At 34.8% G+C, this 21,562-nt stretch overlaps 1 protein-coding gene across 1 annotated transcript in view; it reads right to left on the reverse strand.

Annotated features, from left to right (window-relative positions):
- Positions 1 to 434: 434 nt before the first annotated feature.
- MTMR6 (myotubularin related protein 6) overlaps positions 435 to 21,562 on the reverse strand; it is a 33,556-nt gene continuing 12,428 nt past the window's right edge. The window contains exons 3-15 of the mRNA XM_069467424.1: positions 17,139 to 17,301; positions 15,929 to 16,086; positions 15,615 to 15,743; positions 12,528 to 12,662; positions 11,378 to 11,491; positions 9,893 to 10,025; positions 9,072 to 9,181; positions 8,542 to 8,667; positions 6,176 to 6,225; positions 5,542 to 5,742; positions 3,621 to 3,752; positions 3,415 to 3,541; positions 435 to 1,512 (exon numbers count right to left, since the gene is read on the reverse strand). Of these exons, the coding sequence (XP_069323525.1) occupies positions 1,252 to 1,512; positions 3,415 to 3,541; positions 3,621 to 3,752; positions 5,542 to 5,742; positions 6,176 to 6,225; positions 8,542 to 8,667; positions 9,072 to 9,181; positions 9,893 to 10,025; positions 11,378 to 11,491; positions 12,528 to 12,662; positions 15,615 to 15,743; positions 15,929 to 16,086; positions 17,139 to 17,301 (1,839 nt within the window). The 3' untranslated portion in view covers positions 435 to 1,251. The remainder of the gene's footprint in view (positions 1,513 to 3,414; positions 3,542 to 3,620; positions 3,753 to 5,541; positions 5,743 to 6,175; positions 6,226 to 8,541; positions 8,668 to 9,071; positions 9,182 to 9,892; positions 10,026 to 11,377; positions 11,492 to 12,527; positions 12,663 to 15,614; positions 15,744 to 15,928; positions 16,087 to 17,138; positions 17,302 to 21,562) is intronic.

Here is a 21,562-nt window from a genome sequence, read left to right on the forward strand (position 1 = left end):
TACTAGTACACAGAATAAACAGTTAATACAACATAGCAAATGAAATCCTTCCCAGAGTTTAAGTTGCTTTTGTTAACTTTGTACTAGGCTATCCTTAATTTTCCTTTTTTTCTTCTATACTTAACAGAGAAGAAAAAAATGTTCCACCTAGAAATGACAGCTTTAAAACTCATGTTACCAGGAAAAATCTAAACTATTCAAACTTCCCTTTTTATTTTACCCAAAAGTTTTTGGGGAAACTAAAAGTTAGATATTCTAGGAATAGCAATTCATTAAGAGATAAGGCAGTTTAAAAATATACATATATATATAGTATTCATTGTTTCTAGGAACAGTTTTAGACCTTTAGTTCTTTAAACTTACATAGATATCATAGGAATAAAGCCAACCACAAAATAAAAATCAATGGAATGCAGTAATCCATATATAAAAGATAGTCAAATGTGCTTATACATAAAAATCAATAATCTCAGCTATAGATAATAAATCATCAAATGTAGCACTAAACAAATTACAATCAGAATGAAACCTTCAGTTTCATTAATTTTGAATATGGAAGTGGAGCTGGCTAAACATGAACTAAATAGTGTACTTCTGTAACTGTTTATGTAGGAGTGTAGCGTAGCATGCAACCCCTGTGGTAATGAGAGTGCAATTCTTTACAAACAAAGCAAGACTGACCAAAAGAAAAAGAAAACAAAAACCTTGTTGTAGGCTATAAAACTTAAGGATAAAGAATAAACTAGAATTTAAGGCTTTCTTAGAAATATTTTTTATGGCACTTCAACATTAAACATCACTAAAAGGCAAAATATGTAAATATTCATAGTTACAGTTATGTAACTGAAAGTACATGCCATGTCAATTATTAAGGAACCATTCTGTAAAGTTTTATTTTCTCTAAGTTAAATTATACTTAAGGAAGGCTATTCGTGTTTGGCTGCAATTAACATATCAATCATACAGAAATGTCAATTCACCAGTATATAGTGCAAATTGTGTTTTGAATAAATCCACCAAATACCAACTCATTTCTTACAGAACTGAATGTCATTCCTTGCTAGAAATGCAATTAAGCTGACTTATTTCTCTCCCAAGAGCAGTTATTATCCCTTCTTCAACAATTAGCCTACTATTAAACCCAAGGATCATTATTATTATTAGACAGATTCCTTTTGGTTATGCGCATAGACCATCTTCACAATAATCCATTTTTTACATTACACTCAGTCCAGAAAACACTCCATCAGTCTAACAAGTCATTCTTGCCACCCCATACTCTAAGCTGACCACAGCAGGCTCTGGTTTGGAAAACTCTTCTGCATATTCACTGTACCGATTATCTGCTGGGCTGCTGCCCTCTATAGTTCGAAGAGCATCATTCACGGGTAGCAGAGTCTGCTCTTTGAAACACAGGGAAGTTTTGAGGGTAGGTGATTCAGGACAAACAGAATGTAACAATTCCTTGGTGAGGACGCCATCTGTTTGCTTATTTTTGCGTTGCTTAATTTTCTAGAACAAATACAAATTTGAAAAACAATCACTACTAGCATATAACACATAATATATGTTAAATGAAAAAAGAAGACATGCTTTTGCAAATTTCTCTCTCATATAATGCAAAATCTGGAAAAATTAATTCAATCCAATGCACATGACATGTTGAAAATCCTAATTGTTTATAATTTTTGCAGTGGAAAACGATTATTTTTTATATTTATTAAACAAATAATCCAGCCAGACTTGACTATAGAAGATCACTAGGCCTTCACATTTGAAAAGGACATACATTACCTAGAAATTATAAGAAGTAAAATTTTATAATAAAAAAGTATATGAAACATTCACCCTGAAATCACAACTATATAACAATCACAAACTTATTTAGTTAAAGGTCTTATCTTATTGACTACAGAGATTTTCTTACACGGTTTTCCTACAATGGTTTGTTAGGTGAAAATAACAGGCTTTAGAACACAATAGAACCTTTTTTTTTTTTTAACAGAATAGATTTAAAAAGCATTCTTTGGCAGAGTATTATATTCTCCAAATTCATGGACTGATCTCCAGATAATCTTGTGTTACACTTTGGGCTTGCCTCTTTTTACCATACACTTCTACAGTTTAGTCAAGTAATCATTACTTCTTTATGACATAGATGACTAAGAGACAGATGACTAAGGGACACTCCTGCCTGAGAGGCAGACTAAACAGTCTTACTGAGTTATAACTGTCTAGGATTTTAAAAATACATACATACTTACTGATCCTTTTTGCTTATATATGATGGCAGAGAAAAGATTATAGGAAAGTCTTAGGGTGGACAGGGATTTCTTAAACAAGACACACACAAAAAGCATAAAACAAAGATTGATCAAAATTTGACTATATGAAAATTCAAAACATCTATATAAAGCATACCATAAATAAAGTGGAAGAGACAAGAATAGGCTGGACAAAGCCATCTGCAATGTATATAGCTAACAAAGAATTGGTGTCTGGTATATAAAGAACTCTTACAAATCAATAAGAAAAAGACAAATGCGCCAACAGAAAAATGAGCAAAGGTCTGAATAGTTCATTCACAGAAAAGGAAAACCAATGGTGAACAAACATATGGAAAGTCACTCATCTTCATTTGTAATCATGGAAGTCCAAAACTGAAAACAATTTAAATACTGAATGGACAGACTGTAATATATTTACACAATAGAAAGTTATAGAATAGTTATTAATAAATCAGATAAATTAAAGCTGCATATATCAACACAGATAAATTTCAAAACAATGTTGGGAAAATAAAGCATATAAACAGTAAGACAACTTTTATATAGTTTTAAAACATGCAGTTTCTTAAGCTGGGTATATCCATTGTTTTTTGCCCTTTGTATCCCATACAAATACTACAGTCTTTGGTATATTTTCAATATATAATAAAAATAATATTTTAAATCAAGAAAAACAGCATTGTAAATTATTAATATTTGGGACACAAACACATGCCGTAAAAGTATAATACATACATAAGAATGATTAACACCAAATTCAGCACAGTGAATCTGCCCACCTCAAAATAAACGGGGGAAGACCAGATAAGGGTACACAGGGCCTTCAAATATATTTATCTACAATGTTTTATTTCTTAAAAATAAGAAAGACCTTGAGCACATATGATAAAGGTTAAAATCTCACAAAGATACGTGGTGGATACACAGATATTTAATATGTTTATCTCTATACTATGCTATATATTTCAAGTATTTTAATACATTCTAAAATATAGAGAAAGCGATTCAAACTATTCAAAGTAAAGTAAACCTGACTTTGAAGCAACTGTGGGAAGCTATTAGGTTAATAGCAAATTAAACTAACTTAATATTCCATATATTACATTAGATACTTGAGAATACTTACAGATTCTAGGTCTTGAATATCTTTCTGTAACTGTTTATTTTGCTCATTCATATTCATAATTATATTAAATACAGACTGCCTGGGATGCAATGTTCGATCAAATTGGTGGTACATATTTCTCCAAAACCTTCATGACAAAAAAAAAAGTTTCAATAAATTGTGTTGAAGAAAAATCAAATATAAATACTTCAATGAGACCAACTTACTTAAAATTGAAAGATACTGTATTTGGCTCCAAAACTGTAAATCTCTGAGATTTGAAACTGTAGAGAGGGTTTAAGTACTTCTTCCGGTCTTCCAAAAGAAATGGCCACAGAGAGTAAGTCTTCTCCTTCAACCTTAATGCAATGAGAAAAACATAAAGATCTCTCCTATAGATGCAAAGAATTAATGCTAATATGTATTTTTATAAATCGGGCAATTGCTTCCAAAGAAGATTTAAGTTTTAGTTTTTTCTTCTATTCACAGTCTAACCTCTTGTCTCAGAATTCTATATTCTCTTCTCTCCTTCTTCATTCATAATTATGTAATAAATAAAGCCACATTTCTTGAAAACAGATATATACCATTGTCTCTCACAAATATACATTTTAAGGGATTCTTCTCAACTTACATAATTTCAAAAACTTGGTCTCTGATCCACCTATTTCAAATCAACACATACACACACACACATACACATAGAACAAGACACTAAGGTAGCTCTCTGGTCTTATTCTCTTAACCTCTATCTGGGCCGTAGTGGCAAGTATTATGGAGCAGGAACACGTAAACATGAATGGGTACAAAAAGGGGAACAGGCAAAATCAGGACATTATGCAAGAGTTTTAAAGCCAATTATACTGCAAAGCTAAGAGCAGGTGGGTAAAGGGTACAATGGTTATAGATAGTACATGTACCAACAACACGATACAGATAGGGATCCAGGAGGAAAGTGGAAAACCTTCTCATTTTTCCATGACCCCCTAAAAGATGACCCATAGGTGTGTTCTTAAAGAACTACTAGGAAATACCCACTTTTATTTCCATCTTCCCACTTCTGAGAATGTTTGACCCTAATTAAGATAAATACTTTTTTCTAAAACAGCTCTGTACTCCCAGTAAAGAGTCACCTGCTCCAAATTATTAATCTAATGAAATGTTGTGAATTACTGTAGCAAACAGCTGAAGTCTTAATGTTCTTGGATTTGTTCATCTCTGCCATATTCTATTTACTTGTTCTTCCCTGTACATATCTTTAGAATTTTCCACGTGCTCAGTTCTGCCATCAACTTTGTTTGGAGTGTGAGCATGTGGTTGTCTTCAAAAATTACTATCAGAGTTACCTTTTCTAATATGTCCCTAGAATGTTCAAGAATTTATAACAGCTCTTTACCACCTACTGTAAGAAATCTAAACCTAGAAGCCCAACCTAAAAATATATATATAGGACCTCTCAGCATTACCCCAGAAATCTCCCTTGCATCAAAATTTAGGCCAAAAGCCCCTATCCCCAAAGACTGGTTAGGAAATAACAGGTGAACTAGGGACAGACACACTGCAGCCAACATAGGTAGATTTATTTTCCCCAAAAAATTGTTTAGAAATGTGAGGAGAGCTATAAGGCTCCATCTTACCTTAAAACAAACCAACAGTTTTAAGTCTTTTACCACATTTTAAAACTAGTGACCAATACTTTCTAGGAAATGAAATAATGCAAACACTTCTCTGTCCTAAAATATGTAAGCAGACTGAAAGGAGCACGAGGGGAGCTTCTATGGTGCTGGCAACATTTCTTGTTCTGGGTGCTATTACCTAGGTGCGTAAGTTTAGCGAGATTTACTGAGCTTCGCACTTATGCTATATGTACCTTTCTAAATGTATGCTATACTTCAAGACACATTTAAAAATGTATTTTTCACAGGAAAAATAGGGTATAAAAGAAAAAAATGTATTTTTGCTACTACCTTGGGGGGTAAGGGATATCAGGAGGATTCTTAGCTTCAGAAATGTAGATAATAAAACCTTTACAATAAAATTCAGTTCTATTTCATATTGTCAAGATATTTTATTATGTTCAGCCATGATTTATGTTAGACCTCAGCTAAGTAGGGGAAAAAAGAGCCTATTTTAACCAAATCATCTTACTTGAGTTCTTCTCTTTCCTTCTGGCAATTTCCAAGAAAGTTTCCAAATTGGCATGAATGAATATGTTCATGGATCTGAAGAAGAAATTCTTCATTGAATTCAAAGGCTTGTGGAAACTGTTCCATCAAATGCCACACACATTCCAAGAACTGAGTAAACACTGGTGAGACTTCCTTTGGGTCACCATCCAAATGGCCACACCTAACCCCCCCAGAAAGTACAAGCTTTTAAAAATGCCTCTGAAAGAAGTCCATTGTTCAGGTATTGTTAAACTTATACATACAAAAAATAATCCTAAAACACTGTCACATTAGCACAAAAAAACTATAATTTTTTTAATTGAAACTACTTATACCTATGAGTTGTTTAACCACAATTTTAAAGGATCTGTTACCTTCTAAATACTATAATACAGTCAAAAAGGAAGATAATAAATAGCCATGAAAATCACAAAGGTATTAGAATTGAATGAAAGACAAAAAAATTAAATCAGTCTTCATATGAAATACAGTAAAAAACCACAGCACTCTTGCCTCCCATCACACGTGCAAGTTCATAAAGAACAGAAACGTTTTGGCACTGTAAGCTAGTTTACTCATTTTACAAAATATAAAAATGTACAACTGTGACTTACCTCTCTGAAAATTTATGTCCAAAAGAGATCCAATCTTTTTCTATTAAAACCTTAATGAGAAAAAGTAAAATCCACTTTATAACTACTTTCAATTTTTTTGTTTAGAATGGATTAAATCCTATTAGTTTAAAAACAGCATTTACTATACACCTTTAATTTACAGTTGTGAAGGAAACAAAACAAAACTAAAAAACTACAGGCAAAAGACTTGGATTGGAGGTGGGGTTAAAAAAAAAAGCGTAAAAATATCTAAAAAGAAATAGTCTTAAATTTGTGACTTAAATTATTTTGGTTAAATTTAACAAATTTTAAGTGAAAAGTGCACATTATATAGTATTACATGTAAATTTTTGTACATATGAAGATGATATATCATGGAAAAAAGCAAGGGAAAATGTAAACCAAATGTTAAATAAAGGTTAACTCCGGGTGGTGGATTGGGGTGAATGTTTTAAACATTTTGGCTTACTTGTACATTACTTATTTAATACTTTTCTCAAGAAAAAATGAATGATATAAAGACAAATGAAAGCAGTAATCTATATTGAAATCCAAATGTTAGTATTTATCCTCTTGAATGGACTTTCATTATCTATATTCCTGTCACAGCTTCTCTACTTACCAAATCCACTAAAATAACAGATTCCTAACTTTTTCAGTCTAAACACATCTTCTTAGTATTTAATATACTTTGTAATTTCATTATATAATCAAACATATTCTTTTCAAAGTGTTAAAATTCCCAGTTTTAGCTTCTCTGGTTTTGTCTTAAACTTTCCTGATTTCAGGAGAAGGCTCTGCATCACAATGGTTAAGGATGCAAGTTCTGGAGTGCACACACAGGCTCAACTCCTGGCTTCACCAGGTCTACACCTCTGTAGGTGTATCTTTGGGCTAGAGCCACAGATTTTATTCTGGGCTCTCTGCCATTCTTCCACACAACCATGTCTAAAACTTAATTTATCTTTCTTACTGATCCACTGCTTATTTCAATGAAGAGCAGGAGAGCAGCACCATCCATCCTGGCAACTAATTCAGAAACCTGGAAATCATCCTAGAGGAGGACTCCTCTTTTCTACCCCACATCCAACCCATGACCAATTCTCATTGAATCTGCTTTCTTAACCTCCCTGGAACCCATCACCTCCTCCTCCACTTGTGTTACCGCCTTAGCTCTGGCCCTCTTTTCTCTCTTGAGTTATTGTAACAGGTTCTACCCTGGCCTCCTAGCCTCTATTCACACTCTAAGACACCTTCAGGACACCAAACAATCTTTCTAAAAAGCAGATCTAATCAAATCACTGTTTCCATCGTTTAAAGCTCTTTAATGGCTCTCACTAGTAGCCAAAAAAGGGAAAGTCCAATTCAAGCCTTCTCTTCCTCAGGCCCTCCCCCAGCTATATTCTTCTGCACCCAAGCTCCCTACTCTGACACTCATCCCGGACTCCATCCATCACACATTATCTGCAGTCACCTAAGAAGGCTATATATACTTTAGTTCATGCTGTTCCTGTTGCCTGGGAAGCTCTAACATAGTCCATGGCCATTTATTACATGATTTCATTTGTATGTATAATATACAAATAAAGCCAAACACGTCTTGCACTTATCTTACACTCTCCAGGTAAGCTGAATGTTGTTTTCTTACTAGCAGCACTCCCATTTGGCCTGTCCCAGATTCAATACGTTAGCAGCACAAAATAACAATGTTGAAAAGGGAATAGTAATTTTAAATCTTCCCTTGCTTTAAGAGGGCACTGTATGTAATAATTCTAAACTAATGAAAACTTTCTAATATCTGTTTACTTTTCTTGCCATGAGTTAAGATGTAAATTTTGAAAACATAAGTTAATCTGATATGTTTAAAAGCAAACAAACAAAAAACAGGAGATTTATCTTCACAAAGCAGAAAATCTGTTCAACTAAAAATTTAATTTTCAGATATAAAACATGCCTAACATGTTATTACACTTAACAAATGAAGGTGTTTTAAATAGAAAGTTTCCTCCAGAATATAATTTTTAAGTACTCCTATTTGTGCCTTGTTTATTATTTATAATATTTGTTAGATAAAAATGAGAAAATACTGAATATTTCTACTGTAACATTTTAGGAGGAAAAAAACTTTAAATCTAAAGTTTTCTAACTCAAGGTTTCTCAACCTCAGCAGTAGTGACATTATGGGCCAGATAATTCTTTGCTGTGTGCTGCCCTGTGCCCTACAGGATGTTAAACAATATCCCTGTCCTCCACCAGGTCACCATTTCTGTTAGTGCAAAACTGTCTCCTAGCATTGCCAAATGTCCTCCAGGGGGACAAAATTACTTCTACTTAAGAACTATTGGTTTAACTGAATAAATCCTTACCATGAATCCTTTGATTGTCCTGTAGTAGGAATCCAATAAAAGAGAACCAAGGGAACAAACCTGGGAAGTCCTATCCCAACCATCAGAACAATGTACCAACACACTTGCATTTTCAACCATTATTGCCTGAAAAGAAAGATCACATACTTAGATTCTAGCAGAATACCTTTTAGGTAAATCAATAATACTCAAAAATCATACTAGCAGGCATTGCATTAAAAAGAAGAGCTATGCCTGCAATGACAGTGTCACAGCATAATCTCCAAAAAATAAAACACAACAACACAGAGCAAGCAAACAAAAAACAAAGATAAAAATGCTGCTTTAAAGTACTTGGGAATTTCTTTTTAAGTCTTTACATTAAGTGCTACACAATATTTTTAAAGCTCAGATTAAAATGAAGCTCAATAAAGAGATAAATAATAATAAAAGTTATCTGACTGGAATAGATACCAGCTCCCAAGAGAATAAATCGACTCCTTCCCAATCATTACAAACCCCAAAACCAAATATGAGAGATAAGGAATTACTTTGGCCAAAAAGATTGCAGCATCCATAACAGCTTTGATATGGCGAAGCCATCCCGAACTCTCTAAACCAGAGTAGAAATCATTGACAGAAAGGCCTTTGGTACCACTCACTAAAAGAGGGGGAAAAAAATTGCAATTAGAATGGGTCTAAAGTCTCCATTTGTCTTTTTCAAGATCTCTCTAGGTAAGTGATTGAGAAAGAAGATGACAAAATAAATATGCAAGACTCTTTATAAATGAAAAGATGTTATTAAAAGCTCAATAATAGATTTTGGGTTATATTTTATTCTTATTATTTTTGCTTAAAAAATGCTTCATTTTTTAAAAAAACACAGTATAAGCATTTAACTAAAAATAGTCCTATATTTTAATTTTTTAAATTCCATATGACTGAAAATATACCTTAATATTTAAATGAAACATTACCATAAATTCATCTTTACTGTACTGCTCAAAATATCTAACAATAGCAATTTTTTACAAAACTGTTAGAATTATACCATCTGATATAGTAAACATACCCATATGTGGCTACTGAACATTTAAAATGTAGCTTGTCCAAACTGAGATGTGTTATAAGCGTAACATGCATACCTGACTTCTAAGACTTGATGAAACAAAAAGTAAAATATCTCATTACCAATTTTTTATATTGATTACATGTTAAAATAACATTTTTAGTATATTAAGTAAATTAAAATTAATTTCACTTGTTTCTTTTTACTTTTTTAAACATGACTATTAGGAAATTCTAAATTACATGTGACTAATGTTAGATTTCTATTGGACAAAGCTGCCTAAAAAGTAAGCAATAATTATACCTTCCAATAATTTCTGAAGGCTGGACCTCATGACATGAATATTTTCAATTCCAACAAACTGAAATCTAATATTAGAATAGTTGTCTTCATTTTCATAACCTTTTCCAGCTGCTCTGTTGGCCATTGCATTCAGCTAAAATTAAAAATTTTAGAAATTGAGACAAATTACTTTTCTCTTTTAAATTAATTTACCAAAGTATCATTTAAACATTAAGCCATATTTTAGCTAGGAGAGAGTTTAAAGGACTGAGTAAGCTACCATTTTTCATAAGTCAAAATGTCACATGTGTTATTAATAGTAAAAAAGGAAACTATAAAGTAATATGATTGTCATATAATGGAAAGGTCCAGACAAGAAGTCCCCACAAGTTCATGAAACTAATTCACTTATATTTTTGGTCAGTTTTCCATATGCTTATAATATCTCAAAATTAAAAATAAAGAAATGTCTCCTATCTAAATCCTAAACGATTCAGAGATAAGCAGAGCTGGGGAGGTTTTCTTTTACAGAATGAACCTATGAGATTCACTTCAGAACAAGACTAGAGCACCTGATCATTCAGAAAGCCACAGGGACCCTCAAAATCAGATCTGAAATACGTTTCAGATTACTTGAGGTCTTCTATATTAGAGATTACTTACTGGAGGCCCATACACCATGTAATAGGTGCATATAATCTGCTGTCCTGGCTAAAAATAAACTGGTCTCTAGGGAGAAAACAGACTAACCATGGTCTTTAGTTATAACATCAAAATGTTATCAGAGGTTCCCTTAGGATTTGGCATGCTTAATTCTTTCAGACTAGTATTTCATATAGTCTGTTACTACAATTTACTAAAAATTCTTATGAACTTGGATGAAACAGAACCTAAATTGCAAGAAAAAGTAGCTTTTCATTCAGTGAATTGGGGCCCCAAGTTGAACAAGTACAGTTAAATCGTATCTACTGACTCACTGGTTATTCAGCACCTAAAGTAAAATTGACAGTTAGATATTAGAAACACTTTCACATTATTACTACCTGATTTTAAGTTTAACTAGTAAAGCAATCAAAAGAAGATATATTTTATGTATAGAAGATAATTATACACATAAGAGCTATTGTGTCCTGAGAAACAAAACACCATCAGACCTCATCTTCAAAGTCTCGAGTTACAATCACCTTTTATATCTAACATTACCAAAAAAGAGTTCTAACCCATTAATCAACTCAGATCATATACAAGGAAGTAGAACAAAATTTTTCTCATAGGAGACATCACCAACACTTAACTCCTAAAAAAAAATCTTTCATTTTTAACAAAATAAAAGATTATCAAGTTATTTCTATATCTTAAATAATTCTTAATTTACTCAGATTAATCTTATATTCTGTTTTCTTCATTATCTTTTGTGAGATTGCATAATGATGAGAATTACTTCTAAAACAGCTACCATTCCTTTCACAAAGCTGCCTAAAATTGCTTGTGTTCTATATCGCTCACTCGCTTTTTCTCATCGCTTTCTCTTATTTTCTCATCATTCCAGATTTTTGAAGAAATCCTCACTATAATTCTGCCAATGTCCTTTTGTGTAGCCCACCAGCTCTGCATGCGATGCTATAATAAAAATTAAAAGTAATGTTAGCTATTACCACTGAAGATTTTAATTACTTTAGTTTCAGGACCCTATACGAATTGGTTTAGCTGTGTTAATAAAAAGAGATTCTGGTATTTGTCTCAGTGATAAAAATTAAGCCCTATACCACAGATGCCTAACAGAACAACAACTTTTGTTCACTATTTATAATTCTCGGCCGGGCACTCACACCTGCAATCCTAGCACTCTGGGAGGCTGAGGAGGGTGGATTGTTTGAGCTCAGGAGCTCGAGACCAGCCTGAGCAAGAGTGAGACTCCGTCTCTACTAGAAATAGAAAGAAACTAGCTGGACAACTAAAAATATACAGAAAAAATTAGCCAGGCATGATGGCGCATGCCAGTAGTCCCAGCTACTCGGGAGGCTGAGGCAGAAGGATTGCTTGAGCCCAGGAATTTGAGGTTGCTGTGAGCTAGGCTGATGCCACGGCACTCTAGTCTGGGCAACAAAGTGAGACTCAGTCTCAAAAAAAAATAAAAAATTAAAAAAATAAATAATTCTCTAGTTCAATGTTTTCTAAGTTAACTCACTATAAGTTTTCTTTATTTTCTTGAATATTTAAAGTAAGGTCCATTATTTTAACATAAAGTGTTTTGCCAATTAAAAATTCTACAAAAAAGAGTAATAAGAATTTATAATTTTTCACAACACACACTACTTAGTATTTCTTCACAACAACATAAGACTTATATTTTGTTACATGGATATATTGAAAATAGAAGACATACACCAACAAGAGTTCTCAATATATAAAATTCACCTTTCCTAAATTTTTATATATCTCAGAAGACATAAGAAATCATCACCAGGGTTACAGGAAATTGGTCTTCTAAGTTGGTATCCTTTAAATAAAGGATTGATTTCCTTTGTATCATTAGCCTGAGTTAATTTAAAACTAGGATTCAGATATTTAAATATGGGCTAATTTATTAACTCCCACTAATTAAAGTAATAAAAATGATTAAACTAACAGACTGTACTGTATTTAAGATACATACTTTGGGCCTGGTGTCCATGACATACATATAGCGATTGACTGGATTGGCTTTACTGATGGCTTGAAGCAAATGTTCATCCTCCAGGCACCTGGCACTGAATCCTGATAGTGGTTGACTACACCGACAAATGGCAGCCTAATTTTAAAAAGACAGAAAACAGATTATGCAAAGATCTCTAAAATATAACTTTAAAAATGCTTAAAAGAAAAAAAAGAGTGTTAGAATCAAATATGACAATTAGAAGGCATTAAAACTTTGAAATCCTCTTTGAATTAAATAATATTTCAATACCTTGATGTTCCCTAAGTTTTCCCAATATTCTCTTCTCCTAAGAAAAGTAAATGTCTCCTTGTCCAGTTTGAACTTGGGTCCTAGGAAGCAACACCCAGTTGATTGTCTATCAAGTAATTTACTGTTAAGATACCTGCATTCTATGCTTTATTTAAATTACAGGGTACTTTCAACTCAAGTTCAAGTAAGGGCTTAGTCAATACATACAGAATAGGAACTTTTAAGTGGTAACATTTAAATTTTTATTTTCCAAAGGCTTGCAGATCTCTAACTAGAAATTGGCAATCTTCATTACAAAACGAGACATAAAAAGAGAAAAATAAACTTCAATTCAAATTTGGTTTAAAACATAGTCAATATAAGACAGTAAAAATATATGTAAATAGTAAATGGTAAGATTAGATATTTACTGTTGTTTAAAGTCCTAAAAAAGATTTAAAAGATTTAGAACCATATACTTTTTCTCCAATGAAAAAAAAGTAAATATAAATTCACACATTTCCATGTTTTAAATTCACACACAAAATAAAACCATGAGCATTTAATAAAAATAGTAGAAGAAAATGAGGATTACCTTATTAAATTCTTTTCATACCTACTTTCTGCTTTTTGTTAAATTGGGCACTGAATATCTATTTTCAGCCCAGCTTTTCAATAAACAATGTATATAAACATGGGTGTGTCAACAGAGGCCATAACCAGGTAACCTCACTATGACTCAGTTATGGAAAACAGATTACAAACTTCTGTTTAAACTCTTACCTTTTACCTCTGCTCCCTTCCAAAACCCAAGTAAGGTTCTAATAAAGTTAAAATGTATAAAACCACAAGAACAAAGGGAATGGGAAAAAAGACAACAATAGAGACGTTAAAATTTGTGGAGATGATAGCAGATTGGCAAGTAATAAGCAGGGCAAAGAAAGCTATCAACTCCCTTAAGTCAGTAAGAAGGTATTTTGCATAGCAAAATCCCACCCAGACTCAGGAACTGGTACCTCCAAAGGCCTGTGCAGGGGCATGACTGAAAACAGGAGAAACGGTTGAATGTCTGTGTAAGGACAAGCTGAGGCCCCCCAGATCCTCCCTTACTCCAAAGACAAAATTTGTTCTATGAAGAGGATCAACCTGAAGCTCTGGACAACAGACATGGCTGCGGGTGAGGTGAAGCTCTATACCCACAAAACTCAGGACCATTAAGGAAAGCCTACGTAACCAAATATAAGATCCTTCCATCCCTCTTCCCATACCTGGATCATGGCCAGACTTATTATACACACTGGGACCAAAATTAGAGGATTCCCCTTTCAAGAAACCAACTTATACAACAGAAGGAATTCAGAGATATAAACCACTCATGCACACAAACTTCTAAGCGGCTTAAATATGAGAAGTCAGCCAAGAATCAGAAATATGAAAGACAAAAAAAATAAACAGAAAAAGATGGAAAAAAAGATAATTGACGTGGGAAGCACAAGAATTCTTTTTAAAAAATCCTTAACATCCTCAGAGAACTAAACATCACATCTAAGAAAACTGTCTAAAAAGATCAGAAAATAGGAAAGAGCTCTTGCATATTAAAAACACTATAGCAAAAATAAAGGATCCAAGACATAGACTGGAGATATGGTTGAGGAAATCTTCCAAAAATAGAAAGAGATGAAAAATAGGGGAGAAAGTTAAAAAAAAAAATGGAGGTGTAGTCTATGAAACCCAATTGTCAAATAATAAAAGTTAAAAAAAAAAAAATCAGGCCAGGCGTGGTGGCATGTGCCTATAAGTCCTAGCTATGAGGGAGGCTAAGGTAGGAGGATCATTTGAGCCCAGGAGTTCAAGGCTGCAGAGAGCTATGATCACACCACTGCATTCCAGCCTGGGCAACAAAGCAAGACCCTGTTTAAAAAAAAAAAAAAAGTAAACTAAATAAATAAATAAAAAGTATAAAGGAAATTAATAGGGGAGGAAGTTACAAAGAAATACAGAAGGAAATCCCCAAAACTGAGACCTGACTTTCTAAATGAAATTTAAAAAGACATGCCAAGGCATATCAGTGTGAAATTTCAAAACACTGGGAAAAAAGATGATTCTAAAAGCTCCTAGAGAAAAAAATCAGGTCACAAAGCATTGAGAGTCAGAAATGGCACAGAACTCCTCAACTTACTTGCTGTGAGATATAAGGAAAGTGATTTACCCTCTCTGAACTTCAGTTTTCCCATTTGGAAGTTACAGGTAATTAGTATAGCCTACCATACAAAGCTATGAAGGCATGCAAATAAAGCATTTAACATACAGTACCTCCTGGCCTTCTGTTAGTAGGCTACAAAGGTAAGTTTTACCATGAAAAGCAACCCGATTACAGCACCTCATTATAAAGATGCCTCTTCTACCTCTTCTTGTTGTAAAATCCTTTTGATTTGAGCTACTATTAAAACAGAAGCCTGAAATATCCTTGGTTCTCTTTCTTTTCTCAATGGTTTTCTTATCAAAACTATCCAGTTTCCCCAAATACAAGTAGGATCAAAAGAGAACCACAGGAAAGGAAGAACCACCTACCTGTTCACTAATCCTATTATTTTCAAGTCACTACTGGAAGGGAGGGACAGAAGATGATGACAAGAAGTATGAAAGTTTCTATATTTCAGTATAGTCTTTGTTTTAAAATTTCAAAACTGTAATTAAGCTAAAGGCCAGCACTTCTCTATTGGCAACCTGTTAATGTAAAAAAGAGTGTTCTTTTGGATACTTAAACCTGAAGAGGAGTCATACTATACTTATAAAATGAAAGGAGAAGCTTCCTACCTCCTTATCTTGATGATAGTAGGAAAGAACCGGGAATCTTCCCTTGCTCCGGAACTTGGAACTACCAACAATTATTGGTTTGCTTGCTATCTGGGGAACATAAAGTTCTCTGGGATAAGTTTCACAAATCTGTAAATACAAAATAAAACATAATCATTCTACTCATAGTTCAAACCCACCTTCAAAAACCTTTTTTAAGCCTTATTAAATGCAAGAGCAGCACACTGCAGTACATAGACAGCTTGCTGCTCTGACCTTCTCTGACCTTCTGGTGCTATCATTTTCTTAATTTCTTCCAAAGGTTGTTGAGTTACCTTGTATTCTCGGTTGGCATCAGACAACTGCCAGTGTGAATTCGGCACTCCCATCCTCTTATATTCCTCAGCAAGGTCAAGGAGTTGCCAGCCTTGTAGTCGTTCTGAATCGTTTTGTTTGGGATTATAGGAAAATGCATACAGATCTTCATATTTTGCTATAGAATACAAAACTTAAAATGTTAAAATGTAATTTATAAGACTTAATGCACTATAAATAATTTTTCAGTTTTTTCCTTCATTTTCTCTTTAAAATCTTCAAAGACATGGCTAATACCTGAACATACTTGAACTTAATATTTTCTAAGTTCTTTGATGCAAATGATTACACATAAAGGTGCATACATAGCGATCTGAGATTCGATTTATGTCATCGGCAAAAGTTAAGGTAATAAATAATACAGCTCAACTTATATATTAAATCTTCTATTGCATATTTTTTTCTTAAAAGTAAAATTTTAAAGACAAATAGACACTTCCTACTCACCACTTTTCCCAAATGAGAAGTAAAATGGAAAGACTAATGCTGAAATGAAAAACTAAAGAGGGCATATAGAACATGAACTTGCATTATACACCTCTTTAGGACAGTGTTGACAAAAAATAGCAATTGCTGCACAGAGCTCAGTAGAATACTTACTTCTAAACAATGATAAGCCCTGGAGTCACAGAACCATCTTTACTAAAGGCTCTAGCTTAACTTGGGACAATAGGATGTTACGGGCTCTATGCGTTGGGAGAGAAGAGCAAACACAGACCTGCTCCTACACCACTCATGCAGGCCGCAATCCAGTTAGCTCAACTGAAAACCAACTCAACATACAATTCAAGCCATGTGGGGGAAGGAAGCCTCCAGATCCCCAGGGCATAAGTACTGATAAGATTCCTCTTTAGGGCCTATATCCCTCTCCACCCTACCTTCACTACCAATAGACTTTAAAAACATTAATGTAAATCTATGGTTTCTGTATACTATAAATTATAAATGCTTTACTTTTTCCTTACTATAGACCTTTCTTTAGACACCATTCTCAAAATTCAGATTAGTTTCTCATTATTTCTAGGCCAATTTGGGGGGAATAGAGGGCATAAGAACTTTATTGTCAGAGTAACTTAAAGTATAAAATAACAATAATGAGACATTAAATAAAGTATCTTGAATAACCCATCTCAAATTGAGCATGTAAGCTTTGGTGTCTAAGAACAATACCTTGTTTTGACAGTTGTAGCAAAGAGTTGTAAATATCATGGCAATCTCTTTCTCTGGGAACAATGAAATGCACAATTCTGAAGTTCTTGCACTGAATCACAAGCGGGCATCCTGAAGTAGTCAAAGCCAGTTTCTCCACTGAGGCAATGTGGTGGTGCAATATCTACAGCATGAATAAACATTCAAGTCATCAATACAGAAAGCACTAAATATTTATTCTCTTCTGGAGTGTACAAGTGTCAGGAATGCCCTCCTCAAATAAAGTTGCAAATGCTATATACTACTCACTAAAACTACAAGTTTTTAATTGACTGAATGCCCAAGTCAAGAACATGAGTGTCACTCCGCTCTTTCCTCCATCACCCCACATACTCAATACCTTATCAGACCCCAAGAACTATATCTCCTAAGTGTCTCTCCATCTCTACTGTCACTTCCCTAGCTGCAATGTCCCCACCGTCTCTCACTTGAACTACTATTAATAAAGAGTCCCAAATGCTCTCCCCATATCTACTCTTGACCCCGATGATCCATTTTCTACAAGATGGTAGAGTGAACATTCCAAAGCATTCTAGAAAGAAAAAAGGCAGTCTAGTCATTTCCCATTTTCTCTAGTCCCGTTTCAAGTGTCTCCCCCATCATTGACTATGTACGTTCTAGTGACATTTGCCTTCTTTTGGCTCCTCAAATGCACCAAGCTCCTTCACACATGCTGACTTGCTCCGACTAACTGGTACACTGTAGCTCTAACTCTTCACCTAGGAATTTCTAGTCATATTTCTGGTCTTTGCTTAAAACTCATAATTAACTGGGTATAGTGGTACATGACTTCTACTTAGGAGGCTGAGGCAGGAGAGCACTTGAGCCAAGGAGTTCAAGGCCAGCTTGAACAACATAGCAAGACAAAAAGCCTCATAATGTCACCAAGAAGTATAGCCTGACAAGCCCCACAACCCTCTTATAGAACATGAACTTGCATTATACACCCCTTTAGGACAGTGTTGACCAAAAACAGCAATTGCTGCACAGAGCTCAGTAGAATACTTACTTCTGAACAATCATGAGCCCCGGAGTCAAAGAACCATCTTTACTAAAAGCTCTAGCTTAACTTGGGACAATAGGATGTTTCAGACTCTGTGTGTTGGGAGAGAAGAGCAAACACAGACCTGCTCCTATACTACCCATATAGGCCACAACCCAGTTTGCTCAACTAAAAACCAACTCAACATACAATTCAAGTCATGGGGGGGAAGGAGGTTAATCCCCTCCATTTTCTTATTGCATAACCCCCAAGTAGGTTAATCCTCTCCATTTTCTTACTGCATATCAACCTACACTTTTCCTTCAGAGCTCTTATTACATGAGTAATTAGTTGTGTGGTGAACGTCTATTTCTCCATCTAGACTGTGGACACTTCACAAGGAGCAAGCTCAGCTGATCAACACTACATCTCCAGTACCTAACACGGTACCTGGAGCGTTATAATTGCCCTCCTCCATCAAAAAATTTACAAATGTTATATATTCCAAATTCCAACTTTAATTTCTTTTTGTTTTTTTGTTTTTGTTGAGACAGAGTCTCACTTTGTTGCCCAGGCTAGAGTGAGTGCCGTGGCGTCAGCTTAGCTCACAGCAACCTCAGACTCCTCGGCTTAAGCGATCCTACTGCCTCAGCCTCCCGAGTAGCTGGGACTACAGGCATGCGCCACTATGCCCGGCTAATTTTTTCTATATAGATTTTTAGTTGTCCATATAATGTCTTTCTATTTTTAGTAGAGACGGGGTCTTGCTCAGGCTGGTCTCGAACTCCTGACCTTGAGCAATCCACCCGCCTCGGCCTCCCAGAGTGCTAGGATTACAGGCGTGAGCCACCGCGCCCGGCCCCAACTTTAATTTCTAAATGACTGAAAGCCCAAGCTAGAAATATGGATATCATCCCTGACACCCACTCCATCATAAGATACGTTTACTGAGTAAATGAATTAAAAGTCCTACTACAAACTCAATACTTGATGGCACTTTAAACATGAGATTATCATTCTCACCTTCTACAATATTTTGTTTGCTACGAAAAAGTAGACTTTTTCTCAATACTATTCCTATTTTTTTGAGACAGAGTCTTGCTCTGTTGCCCAGGCTAGAGTGAGTGCCATGGCGTCAGCCTAGCTCACAGCAACCTCAAACTCCTGGGCTCAAGCAATCCTCCTGCCTCAGCCTCCCGAGTAGCTGGGACTACAGGCATGTGCCACCATGCCCGGCTAATTTTTTCTATGTATATTTTTAGTTGGCCAGATCATTTCTTTCTATTTTTAGTAGAGACGAGGTCTCGCTCTTCTCAGGCTGGTCTCGAACTCCTGACCTCGAGCAATCCAACTGCCTTGGCCTCCCAGAGTGCTAGGATTACAGGCGTGAGCCACCGTGCCTGGCCAACCATTCCTATTAATTTAAAATATTTATAGGAAACTTTTCTAGAGAACAAGTCTTAGGTTCCTGAATGATAAATCTCAATCATGGCAAGAGAGCAATTTATCTGAAATTAATCTAAAAATGTAACATAAATTTCAGTAAAAAAAAATTTGTGTTTTTTGTGGTAGGGTAAGGGATGGATATTATTTATATAAAATACATGTTATATAATTATAATATGTTAATATCAATTATATTAATCATATATGTTAATGTAAAGTTCCCATTCAAGATTAAAGGCATACAAATAATCAAGAAAAGCTTGAAAAGGAAGAGTAATGAGAGAAGAACTTGTCCTATGGAAATTAAAACTATATATAGCACACACAATTAACATATACATAAGTAGCCTATGCTTATGGCTAAGATTTAGAACCATTATCATTTATATTATTGGGCCTGTGACAAATTTCTCAAAATGATCTAATAGTAACATTTAAATAGAGAATAAGGAATAATAAGCTAACTGTAATATTACAGGTAGAGTATTAGATATTCAAAATGCTTGGGACTAGAAACGTTTCAAAGTTTGGATTTTTTCAGATTTTGGTATATTTACATTGTACTTATTGACTGAACATCCCTAATCCAAAAATCCAAAATATGGAATGCTGCAATGAGCATTTCCTTTGAACATCACGTCAGCGCTCAAAGAGTTTTGAATTTTTGGATTAGAGATACTCAATCTGTATGTCACTATTATGGTTCTAATTAAGACTCACAATGATTTTCAGGAAGAAAATAAACAAGGGACCCAGCTCTACCACTAAATAGTTATGTGATCTTGAAAAAATTATCATCTGGAAAATGAGAAAAAGGATAAAAGGCTGGTAAGGTCCCTTCTAGATTAAAATGTTCATGTCTATGGATTTAGTATACTAACAGACTTTATTCAGGAGAGACAAATGGGAATATACTGATAAGAAAGCATCTTAAAGACAATGGTGGGAGAGGAGAGAGCAACATAGATATATCTTCTGCTGCTCCTCAAACTACATTCCCAACAGCCAAAGAAATAGCTGTATGGGAAACTTTGATTTGTATCTCTAGGAGATGGATAGCATACAGAGAAAATACCAAGGCAGGTGGACAAAGGAAGGGCAGATGGAGTAGAGGATAACATGACTAATGACTTGAGAAGTTACTGCTAGTGAGACTTCTGGCAGTTCTTGGCAAGCACTGGGTAGGGAAGGGACCCAGTGCCTCTAGGGAATACAATCTCTCTAAGATCAGCCTCTCAGGGAAGTTACTTGTTGCAATCACATATCAATGGCTGGCCTTCCCGGGAAAATCAAAAGAGTACAATCAAAGAGATAAAAGAAGAACGCATCATGTACCATGAGGGATAGTGCACCACAGAGCAATATTACTCCCCAGATTGGGAGGCATAACTGACCTCTAATCTTGACTCTATTGCTTAGAAAAATAGAATGAGCAGCTATGATTTACTGAGTCACTTTTAGGCATTAGGCACAGATATTTTAAATATTTTCTATCATCTAAAATTCACAAAAGCTCTGCATGATGACCGGTGCTATACATCCATTTTATGTAGGTGCTAAGCTTGAAAGTCACACACTTTTTGGCGGACACTGTTGGTCTGCCCTTCCTCTCCACCTTCCTTACTTGCAATGCCCATCTCCATCAAGAGATCAAAAATGCTAGAAATCTGCATTCTCTCCCTCCTATTCAGGTAGAAGTAGCCAAGTGTCCCAATGTCTGAACAATCAAATGTTAAGGAAAGTGGGCTGGGGGACTTCTGGGAAAGCTTCTCCTCCCTGATCAAAGACGAAGGGAGTACTGAGGAGAACCCACCCCTCCTGTTTTGGGAGGTTTGGCACCATTTTCAGTCAGGTATTCATTTACTTACAGTCAAAAGCACTCTGACATGGTCACCCAACCAGGAAGCAGCAAAGCTGGCATCTGAACCCAAAGCTACCTGACCGCACAGCCTACACT

Source organism: Eulemur rufifrons, chromosome 4 (genome assembly GCF_041146395.1).
Source record: "Eulemur rufifrons isolate Redbay chromosome 4, OSU_ERuf_1, whole genome shotgun sequence".
Lineage (NCBI taxonomy): Eukaryota > Metazoa > Chordata > Mammalia > Primates > Lemuridae > Eulemur > Eulemur rufifrons.